This window comes from Crocodylus porosus, unplaced genomic scaffold, assembly GCF_001723895.1.
Source record: "Crocodylus porosus isolate Cpor-Errol unplaced genomic scaffold, CroPor_comp1, whole genome shotgun sequence".
NCBI lineage: Eukaryota > Metazoa > Chordata > Crocodylia > Crocodylidae > Crocodylus > Crocodylus porosus.
The window spans coordinates 79,306,921-79,328,110 of record NW_017728886.1 but is presented as its reverse complement, the minus strand read 5'-3'; the positions used below and the strand labels follow the sequence as shown (position 1 = coordinate 79,328,110).

Genomic DNA, 21,190 nt, shown 5'->3' with positions numbered 1-21,190 from the left:
GTCCCTTCCAGCCCTAATGTCTATGAAATCTATGAAATCTGTTGTGATAAAAATATAACTGGGGAGGTTTTTCAAGTTCCAGGTGCAGTTTTACTCCAAACTAGGGTGACAGACAGCCCAGAGTATCAGTGGTCTGGCAGTGAGAAACTCAGCTGGGATACAGGAGACCTATATTCAAGTCCATTAGTACTTGACTCTGGCTTTCTCTCATTCCAGGTGAGTATCCAGTAAGGCTGTTGATTATTTGGAATGGGCCTCTCTCAGTAATTCCCGATATATCTGTTGCAATTTGTATAAATAGTTAAATATTCATTGGACCAGAGAGACTAACTGCATTCAAGTGGGAGAGCAGAGCAGGGATTTGAACTTGTATCTCCTGACAGGTAATCAGTGGGCTTTTGGGGTAGGCATTTTCTTTCATTTTTATGAAAAGCTTAGAAAGGTTTCAGTTTTATCTCAATACAAACTGGGAATACGTTTTGAAATCTTGGGACTTTTTGTAAGAAAATTGTTTCCCACCCAACTCTAGCTAAAAGCACCATGAAGTCCCAAGTCATTCATATTTAAATATTGCCAGATATGTTTCACTTGTATTTTGTGTATGGCAGCTGATCAGAATAACTTGCAAGGAAAGATGAGCTATGACATATTTATGTTCATTGCCATTTTTAAAACTTTGATATCTAAACTCTTCGGTAACCCTTTAGGGCCATCTGTTCACTACAGAAGAAAGCTAATTAAACATGTATGAAATTCAAAAAGTGTTCACTGTTTGGGGGCATGCAGGCATTATGCCTGGGTTTTCCTTTCTTTCCAGGAGCTAAATCTCTTGACAGTAAGAATGAAGATCTGACCTAATGAGCAGAACCAGGATTTAATTTGAACTTAAAGTTGTAAGGAATCATTTGCCGTTAAATAGCATTTATCTCCGTGGTCCATAAATAAAAGGGAATCATTTTCAAGTCTTCATTTAAACCTCCTAGATCCATTCCCTGACACCTAAATAAAAATGAACTAAATATTTTGGCAAAGAAAAAAATTAATCATTTGGAGATTGTACAGTAAAGAACTATAAATTAAAAAAATTGATGCTCAACATATCTGTCATAATAAAGAAGAATGAAGAGCTTGCTCTCACTCTAAAATTGAAGTGGGATTTGTTTATTAAAGCTTTCTGATTTGCTGATATAGTTGTTCTTGATTTTTTTCTTTGATCCATCTGTTAATCTGCTATAAAAATGGAATAAATTATGGGTGAGATCATATGTAGTTGCAATGAATATTCTTTTGACTCATAACAGATACTATTTTGCAAATGCAAAACAGAGTCAATGTTCTTCCACTTTACTTTCATATTTCTGAGTTGGAACCAGTTTCTGGAGGCCTAGTTTGTGCCCTCAGGCCTCTCTAAAACATAGGAGTTTTGGGTTTAGAGCTGGTAGCTGTCTAGTAGACACAGGGTGCAACCTACATGTGCTATTAATGCGATTGAATAACCTCCGGTGCAGTTCGTGCCAGAGTTTATTGCTCCTGGGCAGTGTGTTTTACACATGCACCGGGGAATGCAGCACACTGTGCCAGTTTGAAACAGTCCAGGCTGGCAGAAGGCCTGCGGGGTCAGCCTGCCAGCCCAGGGCTGCTCTGATAGCTCAATATACTTCAGAGGGGCTGGCTACAGTGTGACAGTGCTAGCCAGCAGGCAGCCTGCACTGAAGCACCTTCATGTTCCAGCTAGCCTCATCAGCATCTACATGTGTGTTGAGGTAAAATAAACTCTGCTGTATAATAGTACTTGCGTTGGCCAATACTAACCTACAGCAGAGTTGATTAGTTTACTCTGTCCTAATAGCACAGCATGTGTAGATGCTGAGACTGTATTGCACAGCAAATTAGTCAGCTCTGCAGTAAATGTCTTGTGTAGATGCACCCACTGTAGTGTAACTAGGGTTGGGCAAGATGGACTTCCGCCTAGGATGCCAGGTTAGGAAGGGTGCCAGAATTGCCCCTCGCTCCCACCAAATATGCCCTAGCAGCTTTGCCATGCCATGAACTTCAAAACTTCAGCTATTCTTGTTCAAGAGCAACAGAGCATGGTGGGCAGAGCATGTGGACCAGCAGCAGCTTATTCAGGACTGTTTAGAAATTCCTGTTTGAGAAAGGCTGTTACCCCTTTATCCCTGCTCTCAGATCTCCCCCCCATCCCACGCTCTCTGAACCCGTGCTCCCTGTCTCCTCCTGCTCTCAGAAGCCAGGTCCCCCTCTACTTTCTTCTGCATAGTTTGCCCTGGATGCCAGCTCATCCTATAAGTTATTTTGCCCAGTCAAACACATAGAAAAAGTATGACTCTGGTGGCATTGGGGACAACTTGCTCTGTAGTTTCTACAAAAAGGTGCTTCTTCAACCACTTGCTAGCAGGACTGCAATTGGGAGGCCATGCCACAACCTGTCCCTTCACTACATTTAACGTTCTTTATTTTCCATTCTTGTCCCTTCCTGTCTGCTGTCTTGTACTCTTTCTAACAATAATATTCACTTTTTCTCTTGCAGAACCTTTCTTGCTTCATTCCTGCTGTGAATCATAGTTATCTTTGCAAGCACTTCCTTGTCTTTTTGAGGTCACTGGAATTGCTGATAGTTATAAGTGACTGCACTTGTTTAGTATTTGCAGGATTGGGCCTTAATTGCAAGAAATTGTCAAGGGCTGTGCAATTTAAATCCAATTTCAAACCCACTTATATTAAGGAATGTTTGGAGGTAGGGCATAGGGCGGTGGTTTTCAACCTGTGGTCCATGGACCCCAGGGGCTCCACAGACCAGGTCAAAGCAGTCCTTGAAAGATGACTGTGATCAATCAAAAGTATGTGAATACCCACAGTTAAAATTCAAAGTGGTCCGCACCTCCGTTCAAAGTTTTTTAGGTGTCCACAAATGAAAAAGGCTGAAAATAGGGGTACACTGATAGATTTTTGGGGCCAATACTAACAACTGACTTTTAAGGAGGCATATTGGCCAATACTGATCTGATTTCTGATTTCAACTTGGCAGCTTGGAGAGCTGCATGCAGCTGGTAAGTCTGGTGTGGGGGAAGGGGAGGAGGGTTGGAAGGGAAAGGGCATGGAGGGGCAGATCAAGGCATCAATGGTGAGAGAGCAGTGGGGGTGGGGCAGGGGCTGAGGCAAGTGCTGCCCAGCTGGGGCGGGGTGGGCACAGGATGCAGCTGCAGCTCATCTAGGGGGCACGGGGAATGGGGCACGGTTCCCACTGTTGTGTGCATCTTGTGCAGGAGCCACTGGTCTGACCCTTGTCCACTTGTCCGGCGGCTTCCGCCACTGCTCCTGCTGCTCATCAGGATGGCATTGGGGGGGATGATGAGACATGTGCCTCCAGATCTGTGTGGGGCTGGAACCGCACCAAGCTCTTCCTGATGGGGCAGAGCTGGACTTGGGGCAGGCAACGGCACTGACTAGGGGAGTGGGGGGGGCTATGGCGGATTTTGGGGTAGTTGTAGCCCCACCCAGGCCCACTGAAGAGCCTGGCGCTGTGCCGATCCAGGGGCAAACACCCCCTCCCTGTACCCTACCGGATGAGCAGCAGCAGGAGCTGCTGGGCGAGCGCCGGATGCACGGGTGAGTGCTGGACCAGCTCCTCCCTCAAGTGACACACAGCAGCAGGAGCCTCCCGGACAAGCCACGGCTCCGTCCTGTGCCCACTCAACCCCAACTGGGCAGCACTTGCCCCAGCCCCTGCCCCAGCTCCATTCCTCCCTTACCACAGGGACCTTGATCTGCCCCCCTTTCCCCTTTCTCTTTCCCCTCCCCTTCCACCACACCAGACTTACCAGTTGCATGCAGCTCTTCAAGCTGCTCAGCTGTGCTCCTTGCTGTGTTATGTGCTGCGCTGCAGCTGCACGTATGCATGGGCCATTTATTGGCCAAATTATTTGCCATATTGGGCCGATTTCTAATACAATATTCTTTATATCGGTGCTGATCCGATACTTCTAGCTGAAAACCATTGACATAGGGAATTGGGGTTAGCATGAATTCTGATCCTGATTCAATTCTAAATTCTGAACCTTTACCCACACGCTACAGTCTTGGGTTTCAGTTCAGCTTCAGTTGTCTCTAGTTCCCCTCCAGCCAGATTTCAACTAAATTTATAGAGCCAGGTGAGGTTTCAGCTAGATTTATAGAGCAAGATGAGAAGTTGGAACATCCTTATTTTCCTAAATAAGCACCAAGTGATAATGCGTATGATTTGCCTAGGTATCTTGAGGTAAAATGGAATTAAAGGTAAAGATGGTGTATTAGTAACTTAGGGGAAAATACACAATGAAGATGCTATAATTATTCCAAATCTTAAATATTTATAAACCCAGGAAATGCAGAGCATACAATTACCATCTGATACTCATTGAGATATGTTAGCGTTTATAGTTCCAAATTAACTATTTAAGCAAACAATATATTTTACCCCATTCAGTCCCCTAACCCCTCCCCCATGGTACATCTCTCTAAATTTTAGATGTCTTCAAACAATAGCTCAAGAGGGGTGAACTGATTACTTACTTTAATTGTGATTCTTGCTGCAGTACCACAACTGCACAAAAACTATTGGTACAAGCAACGTGACCAAGAGATTTTTAACAGGTATTATTTATCATTAAAAAGGGGGAATCATCTTGTTTATTTTTATTGCTTTTATTATGTTTTATTTACAAATGAAAACTAATTGGTCATTTTTCTCTCCTTTACTGGTGCTCTTGTACAGTATATAGTTTGCTTGAAGCAGATTGGTTTGTCTTTCTAAACATGAAAGAGAGATGCTCACAAGGGGCATTAATGCTGGCTGTTTTACTCTTCAGCACTTCTGCCAGCCAGTTCATTGAGGGCTTTAGCCCACTCCCTGCCTTGAGGCAGGATGCCTTGATACCAGCTAGCTGAAAACATTGTTTTCTGCTACAGGAATAAGCTGGAAAAAGATGGATAATAAATTTGCTAGAAGAACATTGTAGCATTTGTATTTTAAATAGAGTGGAAATGGAATGTAAAGCTGAGAGGTGATACAAGCAGGCTGCTTGATTAGGGCATTCTTTTGTGGATTAAAATATCTGCATGCTGTGTTTTTATTCAACTTCATTTTTCATAATAGCAATAATTATCAAGATTCAGAATATTTCCTGAGAACTAATGAATAGGTGAGGGAGTGATGGCTTGGAACACAGCCTTGTAAAAAATGTTGCCAAGAAAACTAAGAACAGATTATGCACTAACCCTTACTTCCTCTTTCAGATATTCCTTAAAGGAGATGGCCAGTTTATCTTTTTGCACTCTACTGTGGGTGGAACCTTTCCTTTCAACCATTCCTAGGGTGTGTGTAGATGAAAAGGGGTTTTAAAAAAACACCACTTCAATTTAGGGTTGATTAAACCCCTGTGTCGTGCACACACCTTACCTGTCTCTCCAGCTGCGGAAGGAGGGCGAGCTGTCCCTGGGCTGTGTGTGGGGGGGATAATGCTTCCCTCTACAGCAGCGGCACCTGTCCCGCAACACCAGGCGGCACCTGCCTGCAGGCACCCAGCTCAGGCAGTCCTGGGGTGCCTTGCAGCCATGGAAGGAAGCACCAGGCCCTCATACAGCTCAAGCAGGTACACAGGCTCTGGGGGGTGGGGAGGGAGGTTGGGGTGAAAGAAGAGGGAGGAGAGGAAATCAGGTTTGCCGCTTTTCTTGGGTGGAGCCTGCTTTCCCAGGCTGCTGCCAGGTTGCCCTCAGGGCTTTCTGCAGAGCCATGGAGCTGCACAGAGCTCGGTGCTTCACTCCGTAACTGTAGGGGCAACAAACTAAAACTCCTTCGAGGAGTTTTAGTTTAGTGTGCCCCAAGTCATTTAAGGCTCATTACACCTCTGAATTCCCTACAGCAACTGGAACTAATGTGCAATACGCCACCGTCGTGTGCAAACACCAACACCATTAAAGCGGTACAAAAGCGTTTAGCCAGCTTTAAAGTGTTGTGCGCACACATGCCTCTAGACTGAAATAGCTGCCCCCTGGCTGCCAATGATGTTAATGACATAAGCTCTATTTATTTTGGCCATGGTTGCAGTTTTTTTCATTGCACAGTTGGGCAGGTATAAATTAATTTTAATGCCATTAAAACAGTATCTTAAAAATAATGTTTATTTGTTTTTTTAATTCCTCAAAAGTGTGAAGCAATGCAAACAGCAAAAGACTTTAGTGCATAGTTATCTTTTCCCCAAACTTTCCTTGCCAACTTTTATAATTCTTATTGGCCCAACTATTCTATCTGTGACAGGGAGACTCAAACCAGGAATTTAGACCAGGGTCTTACACTCCAGAGGGTGCTATAGTTGCTAGGCAGTAATCAGCCTCTCTTTTTCTCTCTTTGACCTAGTGTTTATTTACGTATAAATCTCCAATGGGAGAAATAGAGAGATAAGGGAACAGCTCCATTGGGGAACAAAAAGGGACATACCCATACCAAAAAACTACCCAGATGAAAGGTTTTTTTCCTGATAAATCAGCATTTTCCAACAATTAAATATCCTGGATTCTGTCATTGGATCAGCCTCTATACCTGTAGGGTAACCAGAGAGGCCAACTTGTTGACAAGTCAAAGGAAATCTGGAACAAAAGATGTCAACTAGTCATAACAATATCTGCAGTTCTTCAGGTGTTTTTAACAAATGGTTCCTCATTTCCAGTGCAGAAATAGGTCTGAGTAGTAAAATTTACAGTACTGGAATCTAACCAATGTAAAGACTAATTTTTAGCTCCTAACTTCTTTGTAAACTGATATCAGGGACTCTCCAGGCAACTAAGAAATTATCATATTAAACATGTACCTACTAGTGTATTGGAACCAGATGCTTTCTTTGAGCTTTGTTGTTTTGGAGCAAGCCAGCTCCCTTTTTGGGGGGATTTTCTTTGATGCTGAAAAAGTTATGCCACAGTCGGTATATCTACATGAGACGCTTACTGCGCATTAGCCTAACACTGTGCAGTAGTGTGGTTTTCAAAAACCGTGCTAATAGCCTACTGCACAGTGTTACTAAGCTATCGCGCAGTATGCATCACAAAATAACCAGCACTGGCACTACTGCTCAGTAACTCTAGTTACTGCGCATTCAGTTAGTACTTTATTAAGCAAGTACTAAACTAAATGTGCAGTATTTCAGGTGTGTTAGTGAAAGTGTAGGTGTGCCCAACAAGAGCCATCTCCACAGGGCCTTCCTCAGGACTTCTCCATCAAATACATATAGGCTCTTCCTTTGAGGAAATATTGAGGCCTCTTTTGGCTTCCCTGTAGCAGAAGAGAACCACTAGAGAAGCAATAGCACAAGCAAAAGAGAAGTACTGATGAATTTTCAGTGCCAGAATACTTGGCCTTGTGCTTGGGGAAGAATAAACAACCTTGAGTCTTGGTAACCTGGTCCTGAGCTGTCTTGCAGTTACCTCTGTAAAAAGAATGAGTTGAAGCAGTAAGGTTTCTTCTGCTTTTAACCATATTCAGCAAGAACAAACTTGACCTCTATCCTTATACAAAAATTATATACCACTAGTGACATCTGAGTTCCAGCTGAATCGGACCATTAATTTCCTCGTGATCTTGCCAAAACCTCATTCACATCTTGTGGAAATTAAACTCTATAACCTTGGTGTCAGTAGGGCTTCTGCATTTTTAGGACTATAGCAAAAAGCAAGAGCATTAGTTTAAGTAGTTTATTCTTGGTAAACTGAATTATTTTAAATGATTCTACTCTCTGAATTAACTGTCAGTACTTGAGGATCTTAGCTCACTCTAGCTTAGGGGTCGCCAATCTGTAGCATGGGCATAAGTGGCATGGGGAGCCTCTGTGTGTGGTAGGTAGCAGATTGGGGAGGGATCGGGCAGCACAGTGACAGATAGGGCAGGAGGCAGAAAGAGTTGCAGAGGTCAGGAAGCACAGGGCATGGAGCAGAAAGCAGAGCAAAAAATTGAATGGGCTACACAGGACAGAAAGCGCAAAGCAGAACAGGTTGGGCAAGGAAATCAGAGCATCAGACCAGACAAGGGAAGGAGATAGGCGTGGCACTTGGGAAAGGTGTGGGACTAATTTGTGCCACAGGTGCTTAAAAGGTTGGCCTCCACTGCTCTGGCAGCCATAGAACATGACTGAGGGCATGTCTACATTCTGTCTCCATCTTAAAACTCTGTAGGGTTTCTGCCTAGAATTCTGAACATGCTCAGCATTATTTTTGCTATAACGTCTAAAGCTGGTATTTACTTTGGTACAGCAGTTCTGCAGAGTTTATTAAGTAGAACACCTTTTGAGGATTTGACTGCTGTCTAGTCTTACCTGTGATGGAATATTTAGCAGTCACCTCAAACAAGGAAATCAGTTTCCTTAGTAAATTTGGTTTAGCAGTATTCTCTTTATTTACAGGTCTAGCTTTTTCTATAGCATTCTACTCTCTGAATGACTGTAGTTTAGCAGAAGGAAATGAGAATGGGGACATATGATCCATGTAGTTCCTTAATTCTAAATATTTGGTTTTTGAAGGAGACATTCATTTGCTCCCAGCACAAACCACTTGTCTAGAAGACCACCAAAGATCGTCTTTTCTAGGGGCACATTGCAGATGTTGATTAAAACAAGGCAATGTTCCTAAGATGCCAGTTTCTACAAGTATCCGCCCCATCCCATGCCATCGCTGCCTCTCTAAGGAACAATATTTTTATTGAGGCAGGAAGGCAGCTGTAGAGATTTTAGGTGTAAAGAGAACACAGTGAAAGGGGAATGGTTACCAGGACTGTGTCTGAAAAATGCAGCAGGACAGGAGTTCAGGGAGTACATTTACTTCTACAAGAAAGAGGAAAATGCTATGGTCAAGTGTGGAAAAAAAATAAGGGAGTGAGGTTTTCAGTGGCCAGTTAGAATGGCTTTTGAGGCTCTTGAGGCTCTAAGTATTTTTCATGCATATTGCTCTTCAGCAGTCACACTGAACTACTGGGTTTTTTTAGATGTCTGGAGCTTGATACTGTTCCCATCACTAAGTTTCAAGGACTGTTCTAAATTCTCTAACAGAAATTTTAGTGAAAGGTGTATGACACTTGTGCTCCTTTATGTGGGTTCAATATATGAATTCTGTGATGCATCCAATAATCAGAATTCCCATGATTACTTCTCAACTGGATTGCCCAAATGGTAGCTGCTTCCTTTATTGTATGACAAATGTCATACTGTAGTCCTGTGAATGTTGGGTTTACTAGAACTGAACATATGAATAAAGGTGATTTTTGAAAGATGGAGTGATCAGCATTTTACTTTTGAGAAAATATAAAGTATTTAAAACAAAATGTTCTCTGTCCTATGCTAGATCCTCTACAGATACAGTATAGTTACATTAAATATCGTAAGTTATATTAATTGATTTCAAGGTTTGTAAACACTACATTTATAGATTAAAAAGAACAAAATTTAAAGAGCATGATCGGTCAATTTATATACCGAATCCCTATACAGAATCCCTTTTTTCAGTTGGTTTTCTCTTCTGATTTGAAAAACTGTGCACATGCCTATCGTGAATGTCAATTACAGTATTCTAATGATATCATACTTTTCCACTTAGGAGTAACTATAACCACATTTTTCTTTTCCTAGTGGATATACACTGAAAGACAGACTAAAACATGCCCAGTAGACTATTAGGCTGCATTTTTGTCAGGTATTTTTGATATAGTCATAACATTGATACTGTCTTGGCTATAACATACCAAAAGAACTTTTTAAAAAAATCACCTTTATGTCAAGAATAGTTTGAATATATTTCATTTGTGTAGTACTTTTATATCGTGGGTTTATTGCACCAAATATCACACCTTAATTATCCTACTTGGGTTCATAGATCATGTATAAGCTTGAGAAGGAGAGCCCCTAAAATAATTACAGCGGAATGAGTGGAAGAGAATTACTGTGTGAAATGTCATGGTATCCTGTTATTTAATTACAGCATATCTCTGAAGTTAATCCTTAGAGAATTTTTTATTTTCCAGACTTTCAGCCAAATGAATAATTAGGAGGGCATGCGTGCACATGTTATGTTCAGTCTCCTAATGGTTAACTTTTATCACAATTTCAGTCCAATATCAAAAAGGTAGTTCAAATGTTGTATTCTGGATGTGTTCTTTTAAACTCTGATACACTGAAAGGAAGAAAAATGGTTATTACTCAGTGTATACAATAGCATCTTGTTGAGATGCATATTCCCACCTCGCTAATTCAAGCCTGCTTACTTGACTGGTTTTAAAACACTCTGAGTGATTTATTTCATTAACGCACAACCCTTCAAAATTAGAATAAAAAGTTTAATGGCCTAAATACATTGTAGTACTGTTTGAAAAGCTGATTTATCTCTTCTCCTTCTCTTTCTCTCTTTCCCTCTCTCTCTCCTTCTCTCTTTTTACTAGTATTTCCTTGTTATGCCCTTGGTATTTCATAGCTGTCCTGTTTAAGCACTGAAGCAATTAGTTTTGAGAAGGCTGATTCTTCAGGGTCCAGTGCTTTCCTGCCTTTCATTTGCTGAAGCTGTACATTTTAATGAAGTTGTTTCATCTGTGTTGCCAAACACTAGAATTTTGCTGCTTCAATTCTAATTATCTCTGCTGCCGAATGCTATGTTTTATTAAAGCTGTCAAGTGCACTGTTCATTAAATGTCCACAGTCTGTAGTGTTGTGCACACAAATTAGATCAGCTTTGCTCACTGATGGATTATGAAGAAGTTAAACCTTTTTTTTACATAAACCTTAAAAAGCTAGTGCAACAGACATCAGTGATGTCTAAGGTAGGTAAGGCATACCTGTGTCTTCTTGAAACCTAGTATCTTACCACAAGCCATTTTCTACACATGTATTACAGTGCCTGTCATCTAGTTGAGAACATTGTTTTGCTCCAAGACAGACATCTAGAACATGATTTTATTCATTAAGAGACTATTTTTCTCCCTCATGATACCTAAGATTATATCCTATAGTCTGGAATTCTGTGTCTTATAGTATGATAAGTTTCTTTAAGTACTGCTTTTATGTAAGCAAACACATCTCTGCAAGAGTCTTCCATTAAAGGGTTGTGTAATATAACTGATCGATTTCCACTAAAAGAATGACTCATCTAAATGCTGCTAACCTTGTGTGTCCAAACACTGCAGTGCTGCACAACTACAAGCTTCTCCGTTACACTTGTATATTTTATTACAAGATGTTTATCCCAAAAACATGGTGCACTGGTCTCTAAAATGATAAATTTATTGGACTTTCACAAAAAAAAAAAGAAGGTATAATCTATCATAGGCAGGATTATTTTACTAGCTTTGCAGGGTTTTTTTCCATAAGAAAAAGTTTTCTGCAGTCTATATAATTAACTTTTTATTCAATAACATATATATTAATATTAGTATTTATTAATGAAATGAGCTCCAAACACACTTTAAGAAGACTAATTAGATGATGGCAGGCTATCAGATGTATATTTATCTTGTTGATATATTGAAAATCTGGGTTTTTTTTAAATTCAGCTATTTAAAAGAGTTGACTTCAGGGTTGTTTTGCAGTAATGTAGTCATATGGCATCACTTTTCTGTTTCAGGCACTTTATTTTTCTTTAAAGAAAATGACAGTTATATTTTCCAGCATTACGTTTAGCTACATTAGCCTATATTTTAGGCTTTGATGTAAATAGACTTATATCGTGCCTTTCATAGACATCACAAATTATATGTCAATATGGCATGTAAGACAAATACAACTTTTGATCTAAATGCGTATTTATTTAAATGTTGGGAAGGGAATTACAGCACTGTAGCAGAATGTAAGGTCCCACACAGAAGGCATGTATAGAATGTCCCACAAAGAAGACACTATAGAGAGACATGGTGCCTAGGACTGGTAATTCTACCTATACCAGGCTTCACAGAAGACAGTGTTTGATTTTTTTTATATATAATGTCCTGTCTGATGTGCCTCAGAGTAACTATGAAAAGTAATAATAGCATTCAACTTAATTCTCTTATTTAATAAATAAAAGGTAAAGTATCTTTTCCCAAAGGAACTGTGCATTTGTCTTACTGGAACTTTCTCTTCAAGCAAATATTTTGTTAGTACAATTCACTAATATGTATGGTTCTTCTAGCATCCTCTTCGCTGTAGTAGCCGAGTGCATGAATACCCTTTAATGTATGGCATTACAAATGGGCCCAAAATTAACTAGACAACTTGAGGAAAGAGGTCCAGAATTATGAGTTCCCCACTAAAATTCCCAGTCACTAATCATATCCAGACACTCAAATAATCCCCATTTATTCTAAATGCTATGAATATGGTATGAAGTGTAGAAAAGAGAGAGGTTCTATCAAATAGCAAGGGCTCCAGTCATGGAGTGCTTTACAGATTAGAGACCCTGTCTTGAGCTGCACTTAAAAGATGAATAGGTAGAAATTCGGGAGGGGGGGGAAGGGACATCTTCCTTGTGCCAGCTGCTATCTAATAAGCAAGAAATTGCATTCTGCGCCAGCTGTAACATCTAAGTAGTCATCAAAGAGATCCTGTAGTGGGGTGGGTTGTCATTAGTGTGTGAAAACAAACTTGACAGAGAAGAACAAAAGTAACTGCCAGAGAAATAGGTGTGTGTATAAGATTCTTTTGGATGCCAACAGCAGTTGGAATTCCAAAGGAAGACTAGTCTCAGAACTCCACTGAACTGTGAACTTTGTAGAAAAAGTTTGCTTGTGAACCCTATTTGATGGTGTCTGTGAGCATCCTTGCTGTATCCTTAAAGTATTTACCACGGCTTTAAGGATAAATCTTCAGTTTTGTACAGATTGAGACTTGGGCTGCGTACACACGTTCAGATGATCCAAGAGCATTCTTCTGGGTTTGTTTTCCTGATAGAAAAATTTACCTGGTGACCCCTGGATAGACATTTGATCATTGAGACCCTGAGGAGCAGAAAACTTGCAGTGTGGATGCTACACAGCCTGGAGGGGGAGGTGGCGAGGGGGGAGGGGTTGTGTTCACATCTCAGCATGCTCTGCAGGCTCCCCCATTCTTCCTGGTGACAGATGGCATCAAGGGATGGGAGAGCTATGATTGGCTGACTCAAACTCCTCAGGGTCAGTCTGTGTCTTTCTGCAGCACTATGTGGGGATTGTGAAAGAGGCATGGTTTGCTCCCTGCTTGGCTAGAACAATAGAGTCTAGCAAGTGATGCAGAGGTTGGGGCGAGGGAGAAAAGCACCCTGGGATGCTGGAGGACTGTGCTGTGGCTTCTCTCAGAAGGGAACATGTACAGACATTCACTTTCCTAGGAGAAACTCTCCTGGGAGTGATTTAACCCTGGTTGTTTCTGGGTTATTTTTCTCCCCAAGTGGCCATTTTTTGCTATGGAAGAAAAATCTTGAACATTTGTACACTTGTCTTTTCTAATGGGCTATTAGAAATTTTCCCAGTAGAAACTGAATTTCTGTACATGGCCTTGGACTCATCAGATAGAATGTGGGCATAATACAGGCTACCTCATCTGGTTTTGATAAAATGAGCTGCACAACTGTATCAGCAGTGCTGTAATCTGCATTTGTATTAATGCCGTAACCCTACCTTGTGCTTGAATTTCAACACATTATTAAAGAACAAAGCTGCATAGAGTAATTTAGAAGCCTGGAGAGTAGTTGCCCTCGTCTGAAGAGGAGCAGCAGATGGGAAGAGCATGGAAGTGGCTGAAATATATTAGAATGTTCCATGACATGTTTAATTCTAATATAAAAAGGGCTTAGTCCATTTTTCTGTCTGCCCATAACGCTCTTGGAGCACTCTAATTTAGTTACTGAAACAACCAAGCAGAGTGCTCCAAGAGTGTTCCAGACAGGAGGCAACAGCAGAGTGCCACCATGACGACACACCACTGGCCTCACCATTCCCTCCCCGGCCCTGCTCCCTGGAGGTGGTGACAATGGAGCAGATGGAGTGGGGGGAGGGGGGAATGAAGCCAGCACCACTGGCCTTGCCTGCCTCCCTCCTCCCCAGCCCTGCTCCATGGAGGCAGTGGCAAAAGTGTGGACGGAGCGGCAGGATGAAGCCAGCACCTCAGTCCTTGCTTCCCCGCTCCCCCTCTCTCCCACTGGCCTGCTCCCTGGAGGTGGTGGCAGTGTGGTGTGCTGGCTGACGGGGGCAGAGGTGACAGCGGGGAAGCTTCCTCCCCACCCTGTTCCTAGGAGGCGGTAGCAGTGCTCCATCCCTGCCCGCTCCCCTCCCTATTGTTCCTGATGGGCAGTTGACTAATACGGTGATGTGGAGTTAATTCTGAATATTAATTTTTGGTAGGAAATGCTGCATGTTGACTTTGTATGCCTATTTGATTCATGTTTGGGTCTGAATACAAATTCAGCCTATCATTTCCTGAATTTCCTATTGAGGTTTAAATATTTAAGCAGCCTCTGTCACAAGCCCATAATCTTTCTATATTTGCCTTTTGTGGTCAAATGTATTATTATTATAACTGTTGTGATTATGTGAAGTTCTTGATCCCACAGAAGTTCATCTCTCTCTCTGGTACAAATTGTGCTTAAGAATATTCTGCAGTGCAGCAAAATATATCTTTTTCTTGGGGACCAAGAACATTTCCAGATTATCAGTGTAGACTCAAAAAATTCTGTTACATCTTTGAAGTAATCTGTCACCAAGGAGGGAGTCACACTAAAAAGCATTAAATTAGATATGTGAAAATGCCTATCCTTCTTGCTTTGGAAATTATCTTTAATATTGTATTTAAGGAAAATCTTGTTGCTGTGAATTTTTTTCACAAAAAAGAAAAGTAGGATCTTAAGCCAAAGTTGAATATAATGAAAATAATGAGATGAAGAGATACCATACAGAAGACAAACAAATCGGTTATGACTATGAGGTCCTTGGGGAGTAGCAAATTATACTCCAGATCCAAGTATCCTGAAAGTTCAACATTGTCCAGGGTTTCCATTGAATGCAGTGACAAAATGTGCCTGTGAGGTTCAGATGTGAGTTTTCAATTTAGGTCCCCTTCTCAATTGAAATCCATTTAACCCAGAGGTATCAGAATCATGTTGCCCCACAGACAATGGGCTGAATTGAGCCCACAGACACTCTTTTTTCCTCTGACCCTCTTTCTCCCCCATGCCAGATTCAATGCATGTGACGTCTATTCCAGCAGGTCTGGGACACCAGCTGCATGTGGCACTGTGTCCTAGGCTGGCTGGGGAGGGAACTGCATGCTGCTTGGATCCTGTAATAGCTGGAATGGGCAGTGCATGTGGCGCAGTCCAGCTGAGGCAGATGCCATATGTAGCACAGGTCCCAGGCTGGCCAGGAGCAGATGCCATGTGTGTGTCCAGGACACTGTGTGTCCTGGATTGGCTGGGGTGGGTGCTGTCTGTGGCACCACGTGCCCTCCCTGTAGGACCAGCCTGGCTTGCGAGGTGTAGCACCCAGGGGCAGCACCAGGGCCTGGTGACAGGACTCCATCGGCGAGATCTGACCTGTTGGCTGTATCTTTGGACACCTGATTTAAAAGATTGCAAAGAGGATGTATATCAAAGTCTTGCAATTGTTCTTGAATTTAAAAGATTTTATTAACATTTTCTTATTTGCAACTGAATGTATTACTGGAGGCGGAATACGTTTTTCAATTTGTAGAACAAAAATATAAATTTTTTACTTAATTTTATTTGTGTTACAGGAGCATCAGGACAGTGTGCTGGGAAATACTGTGCAGAGTATAATTGCCTTATTGAATAACCTGGTTGCCAACAAAAATACAAACCTGATGTTACTTTATGAACAAGGTATGTATTTTCTACGTATGGCATCCTCCTTCCTGCATCGTTTTGTGATATACTTGTTATAGCTGGATTGCACATGCAGATTTTCTACTCATTGTACTTACTTCTTTACTGGTTTGTAGTCACTAGCCACACTAAAGCCAACTGACATTCTACACATCCTCCTCCACCCTCATATTTATTTAACTCCTTTTGATTAGAAATTATAACTTGTAGAATGCTGCTTCCTAAAGGAAATGTAATTCATCAAGCAATGAAGCTTAAATTATGCCTCTGAGGCACAGACTTTCATATGGGTGGTGCAGAGTCTGGCACGCATGAAGTCTGATTGCAACTGGCCTTTGTACACATGGGATATGTAAGAAGAGGAGAGTCTGCTTGTGTTCTCCCTTCCAAGTTACATCCATGGAAGTGCTAGTTGTGGAACACTCTATTTCTTTCTTGGTTCCCCATTTCTGTATTATGAATTACACAGGCAGACTGCTGCACTCAGAAGGGGTTATATTGAAACTGAAAACCTCTCTGCAAATAAACAACAGACAGCCTTAGTAAGAAAATCTGTTAAAATAAAGGTCTTTGCTTTGGTTTATAAGTTGAAGAAAGACATTTATGAAATTAAAGTGAATTTTTATTTTTAAATTTATCTAGAAATTTGCAAGTCTTTATAGCACAGTCTGTTTTTTGTTACTTATTTCTTCTATGTTTGTAATTAAGTAAACAGTGCTGGAGTAACAACAGAAAATGTACAACATTGTCATTTTTCCTATACATCACAGGCTTGAAATATTGTTATTAAAGTGTTTAACATATTTAGAAAGGATAGGCAAGGAAAAGAGGAAGCAGATTTGCCTTATGCATCCAGAATTAATTTCCTTTACACTAAAAGTTAAGCAAGCTGGAAGAAACAGACATTGAAAGTCTTTAGGTAAAGATAAAAGTGGAAAAGGACAGAGGCAATACACAAGTTTACATTGTACCATGTAGACCAGAGTTCTCAGTCTTTGTCACCCTTCCATATCTGTTCTGAATCTATATCTGAGGGAGCAAGGGTAGTTCCCACCACTGAGGCTGATCCTGTGGAGTCTCTAAGCCAGCAGTTACCCTCACAGGCTCTTCCGCTGTCTATGGGAGGAGTGGGACAGATGAGAGAGACTACAAAGCGTGGTTCCATCTGTGCATCTGCCCACCCACCCACAGCAGACTGAACTGCCTGGGAGTGTGGGGGCAGCTGGCACAGGGGTTGCCTGGAAGCAGAAGAGGCTTGCAGTGCAAGCAGTCCTCAGAGAAGCATCCATAATCACCACTGGGGTAGCTGGGGCAGGTGCAGGGCACTGGAGCTGAAAGCATTTACCTCATCACACGGGCTGGATGGCATTACACCCTTGACGGGATCTCACAATCTCCAGTTGAGAATCACTTTTGCAGACCTATACAATATATCTTGAAATAGGTAAAAAGTTAAGCTAAAGAGGAGGGTGATAAAGTGTTTGGCTATCTACCAATGTCAGGCTGGTCTGGGTATTTTTTATTCATTCCAGCTCTTACATTCCTAAGATTTCTCTGGGTTTAACTAACCTCTTTGGGATAAGTTGTTTTTATGTATGGTCTAAAGTGCCAGTGACTATTTTAATAATCATAATGATCATATAATAATGTCAAACAAATTATGGGAGTATGGGCCTATATTATACAGGTAGTCAGATAGCATAAATAGTCCCTTCTGCATTTGACACCTGGAGATAACTAAATATTAAAATTGTGAAGCTAACATCATTTGCTTTAACAGTAGAGGCCTTGTTTGAAATGTTATTATACTTGAAAGATTTCAGGCATTTGCATGAGCATTAAATGTTTCTAGCAAATAGTGTCCATAACACAGAGAGAGCCATTTTAGTTTTACATTATTTTACAGTTATTAACATTTTAAATCTAGCTTTTGGCTAGTATGTGCAGATTGACCTTTTTGTAATCTTCTATTGCAGTTTTTTTGTACAAATAGCATGGCAGTCTAAATTATGCACTTTTGTACAAACTATAAAGTGCCCCATCTGCAAAAATATTATTTTAAAAAATCCAAATGTTATATGTTGATTCAGCAATATGTAATGGCTCAAGAAAAGTTAATTTTCTTGGTAAACATTACTTGCATTATTACTCATCTATATAGCAGATCAGCTAAATATATAAGCTTCTGAATGATTAGAAAAAATATATCCGAGCCATTTAACGTTTTGGAGGGGATTAGGCCTATATGCTTGTCCCTCTCCAGAGTTTAGATACGGTCTCCTAAGTTGAGGAGGCAGGTAGGTGCCTCCATCCATTCAGAATTCATAGTCCAAAGTCATATTCTCAGAGTAGATGCTTATAACTATTCTTTCCAAGAACTAAATTAGGGGGTCCCTCTTTTGGTGGTGTTATGCTTGTTCCTACCTTATCATATAATATCCTTATGGCATAAGTCTATGAAGTGGAAGAAGACTCACTCTAACAAGATTCAAGCTCCAAATGTCTCACCTTGCATGAATGCTGTACCACTAGGGTATGGGTTTTTCTGGGATGGAGACAGCATCCAGCTCTCTAGGTTGAAAATAAGAAAGGATGCTAATATTAACAGAATGACCCTAGTATTTTGGGAAGTGTAATGGGATCCTAAACCTGACCAAAGTATTTTAATTACTTAAATCTTAAAAATGATAGCTAGATAGATAGATAGCTAAAGGTCTTTCACCCAGCATATTAAACATCAGATATATGTCCTTCAAACGTTAATTTAGAGACCTCTCCTCTGCCAAAGTATATAAAATGTGCAAGGCAGAACAAGGTGAAAAAATATCACTTTACCTTACACAAAGAGGAAGATGTTCTAATCTCTAAAAAAGCTCTTGAAGTATTAATGAATGCCTACATTTCTGAACTTCAATTATTGACAATCAGTACTTGAAACCTGCATTTTAATTTCGCACATACGTACGTTTTTCTTATCGTGTCATAGTTGTACAAAGATTAACATCTGCCAACAGGTATTACACAGTCAACATAAGGATGCCCCTATTCTTAGCATTTAGGACAAAACTGTAGCATCTTAATTATAATTATTGTTTGCAACTCCTGATTTCTTTTTCAGTGTTAACCACAGCAGGCTTATAGTATATGCTCACATGCTGATGTCCTTCTAAGGCTGCTTGGAACTCTGTTTTAAAAAGTATTCTAGGCAAGATTTAGCATAACCTCAGGTAGGCATATTTGTTATGCAGTATCATGTTTCATAAAACAAAGCCAAAGTCTTTTACTGTAATGCCTGCCTTTTACAACCATTATAGAAACTCTTTTTTTCTCATATATTTTCAAATTGTTTTACACGAATTAGAGCTTGTCATACCATTTCATGGTATTTTTATCTGTTTTGAAACTTTTTCTTTTCTTTTGGTATATATTCAAAGGCATGGAAAAAAATTATTATACCTGTCACATCAGCTGGCATTTGTTTTATTGAAAGAAATTGGACACATTTTACTAGAGGGGTAAATGTGTTTGTAAGGCTTTGTCTTGGAGCTCAGTGTTTTCATTTCTACATGATGAACAAGCTGATCTATTGCAGAGTAGACTGATGTACTGGCAAAAGAAAATTTTTGGTAGCTTATATTTGTCAGAGCACTCTTATTTATATAGAGAATTCTTTTTCTGGCAGGACATAGACATGTTGTACTCTACTAATTGCAGTAGTTAATTCAAAGGTAATTATAGAGGTAGTTTGTAGCTCATTCTGGCTATGTCCAGAACTATATTACTTTCTAGGTCTAACTTCTTTTGGCAGACCAGTACTTGTTAAGAAATCAAACCGTTATCAAAATATTATAAAGGATACCGCAGATTTCTTTGCCAAGTGGCCAGTCCTATGCTGAAGACATCAACATTGGCAATACAGGCAAAATTTTGACTGATACAAAAACACTATGTGTAAATTGAATTTGAAGAAAGTGTTTCTAGTTACTGGTGGAACATATGCCAAACTTTTTCCTTCTGTTTTTGGAATTGCCAGATCTGTTAAATACCAGAAACTAACATGGAAATGAAGCTTTGAGATATCATCATTGAGAATAATATAGTCAGCATCTTGCTTTTCAAAATAATGTAAAACCATTAATGGTAAATAAGAATGCAGGTAGTTTCTACAATACCAAAACTGAAAAGGAAAGACTGTTAATGCAAAACAGAATATGACAGTTTAAAGCAATTATATCTGATGCTGTATTAAGAAAACACAGTAAGCACTTGAAGTGTGGACAGTTATTAAAAACGAAAAGCCCTGCAATGGAAGTTTGTAGAAGGATTTTAGTAACTCATTTGCACCTCATGAAAGAAAGATAATAGTCAACCTTCACGGGTGAGATATTCTATTCATCTTGTGGTCTGCTGCTTTGACTTTTAGTCAAATGTCAAGAGATTAATTAGATTTCAGATGTCTTTATGCATGTCGTATTGTTAAAGTCAGTTAAATATTTCACACTTAAAAAGTGACTCCCATGAGACCAGCAACCCAGTTTTAACTTTTTTAATAAAAAGGTCATGTGCCAGCTCTTTACACTTACAGAAAAATAGTTTAGTTATAGGCAAGCTGAAAAGTTTTTATATCTAGATAGCCGCCCATACATTTATAATTTATCCATATCATTGGGGGACTTTTTTCTATCCTACTCCTACTTACAAATAGCTGTACTTCAGGTCTCATTTCCAAAGTGCTTTTGTCTCTTAAAACTGAGTATTTATTAAGAGTTACTGCCTCCCTATGCAGCCCTCTTATCCCCCTAGTTGTCCTTCCCACTCTTGTAAAATAGATACCAACCCTGATGAGAGATCTAGCTCCGTAGCCAAGTGGTACCCAACTCATGTGGCCTCATGGGTTAGATTTGGCTTGCAGAACAATACCTCAGGCCAAATCCAGTGTGTGGGTTGTCTCACAGGCTGGGTGCTGAACATGGGGCCACATCATTTGGCCTATGGGGCTCTCTCTGTGTCTGGAAATTTGGCAGTCAGATGAGAGGCACAAAATTAACTGCTGCAACTCCTGGAGTGTAGGTTTTTAGTGGTTTAGGTAGGTTTAATGGTTTATAGCAGTGGTCCTCCCCCTGGGACTCCCTATAGTACCCATAGACTTCGTTCATCCAGAATTGATGCATTTAGGGGTCCAGAAATAGTGGCATAGATCAGTGGCAGCATTAATTGCTCCTGCTCTGGAGGATATGACAATTAATGCTACTGCTGCTCCCCTGTTATTAAGTTTCCAAACTTACAGGAAAATCTACAGGACAGATGAGACAGCCCCACACAC

At 40.5% G+C, this 21,190-nt stretch overlaps 1 protein-coding gene across 2 annotated transcripts in view; it reads left to right on the top strand.

The window, feature by feature from the left end:
* Nucleotides 1–21,190, top strand: part of ULK4 (unc-51 like kinase 4) — a 442,797-nt gene that overhangs the window by 281,685 nt on the left and 139,922 nt on the right. For both annotated transcript variants that reach the window (XM_019537396.1, XM_019537387.1), the window contains exon 31: nucleotides 15,759–15,864. In XM_019537396.1, the coding sequence (XP_019392941.1) occupies nucleotides 15,759–15,864 (106 nt within the window). The remainder of the gene's footprint in view (nucleotides 1–15,758; nucleotides 15,865–21,190) is intronic.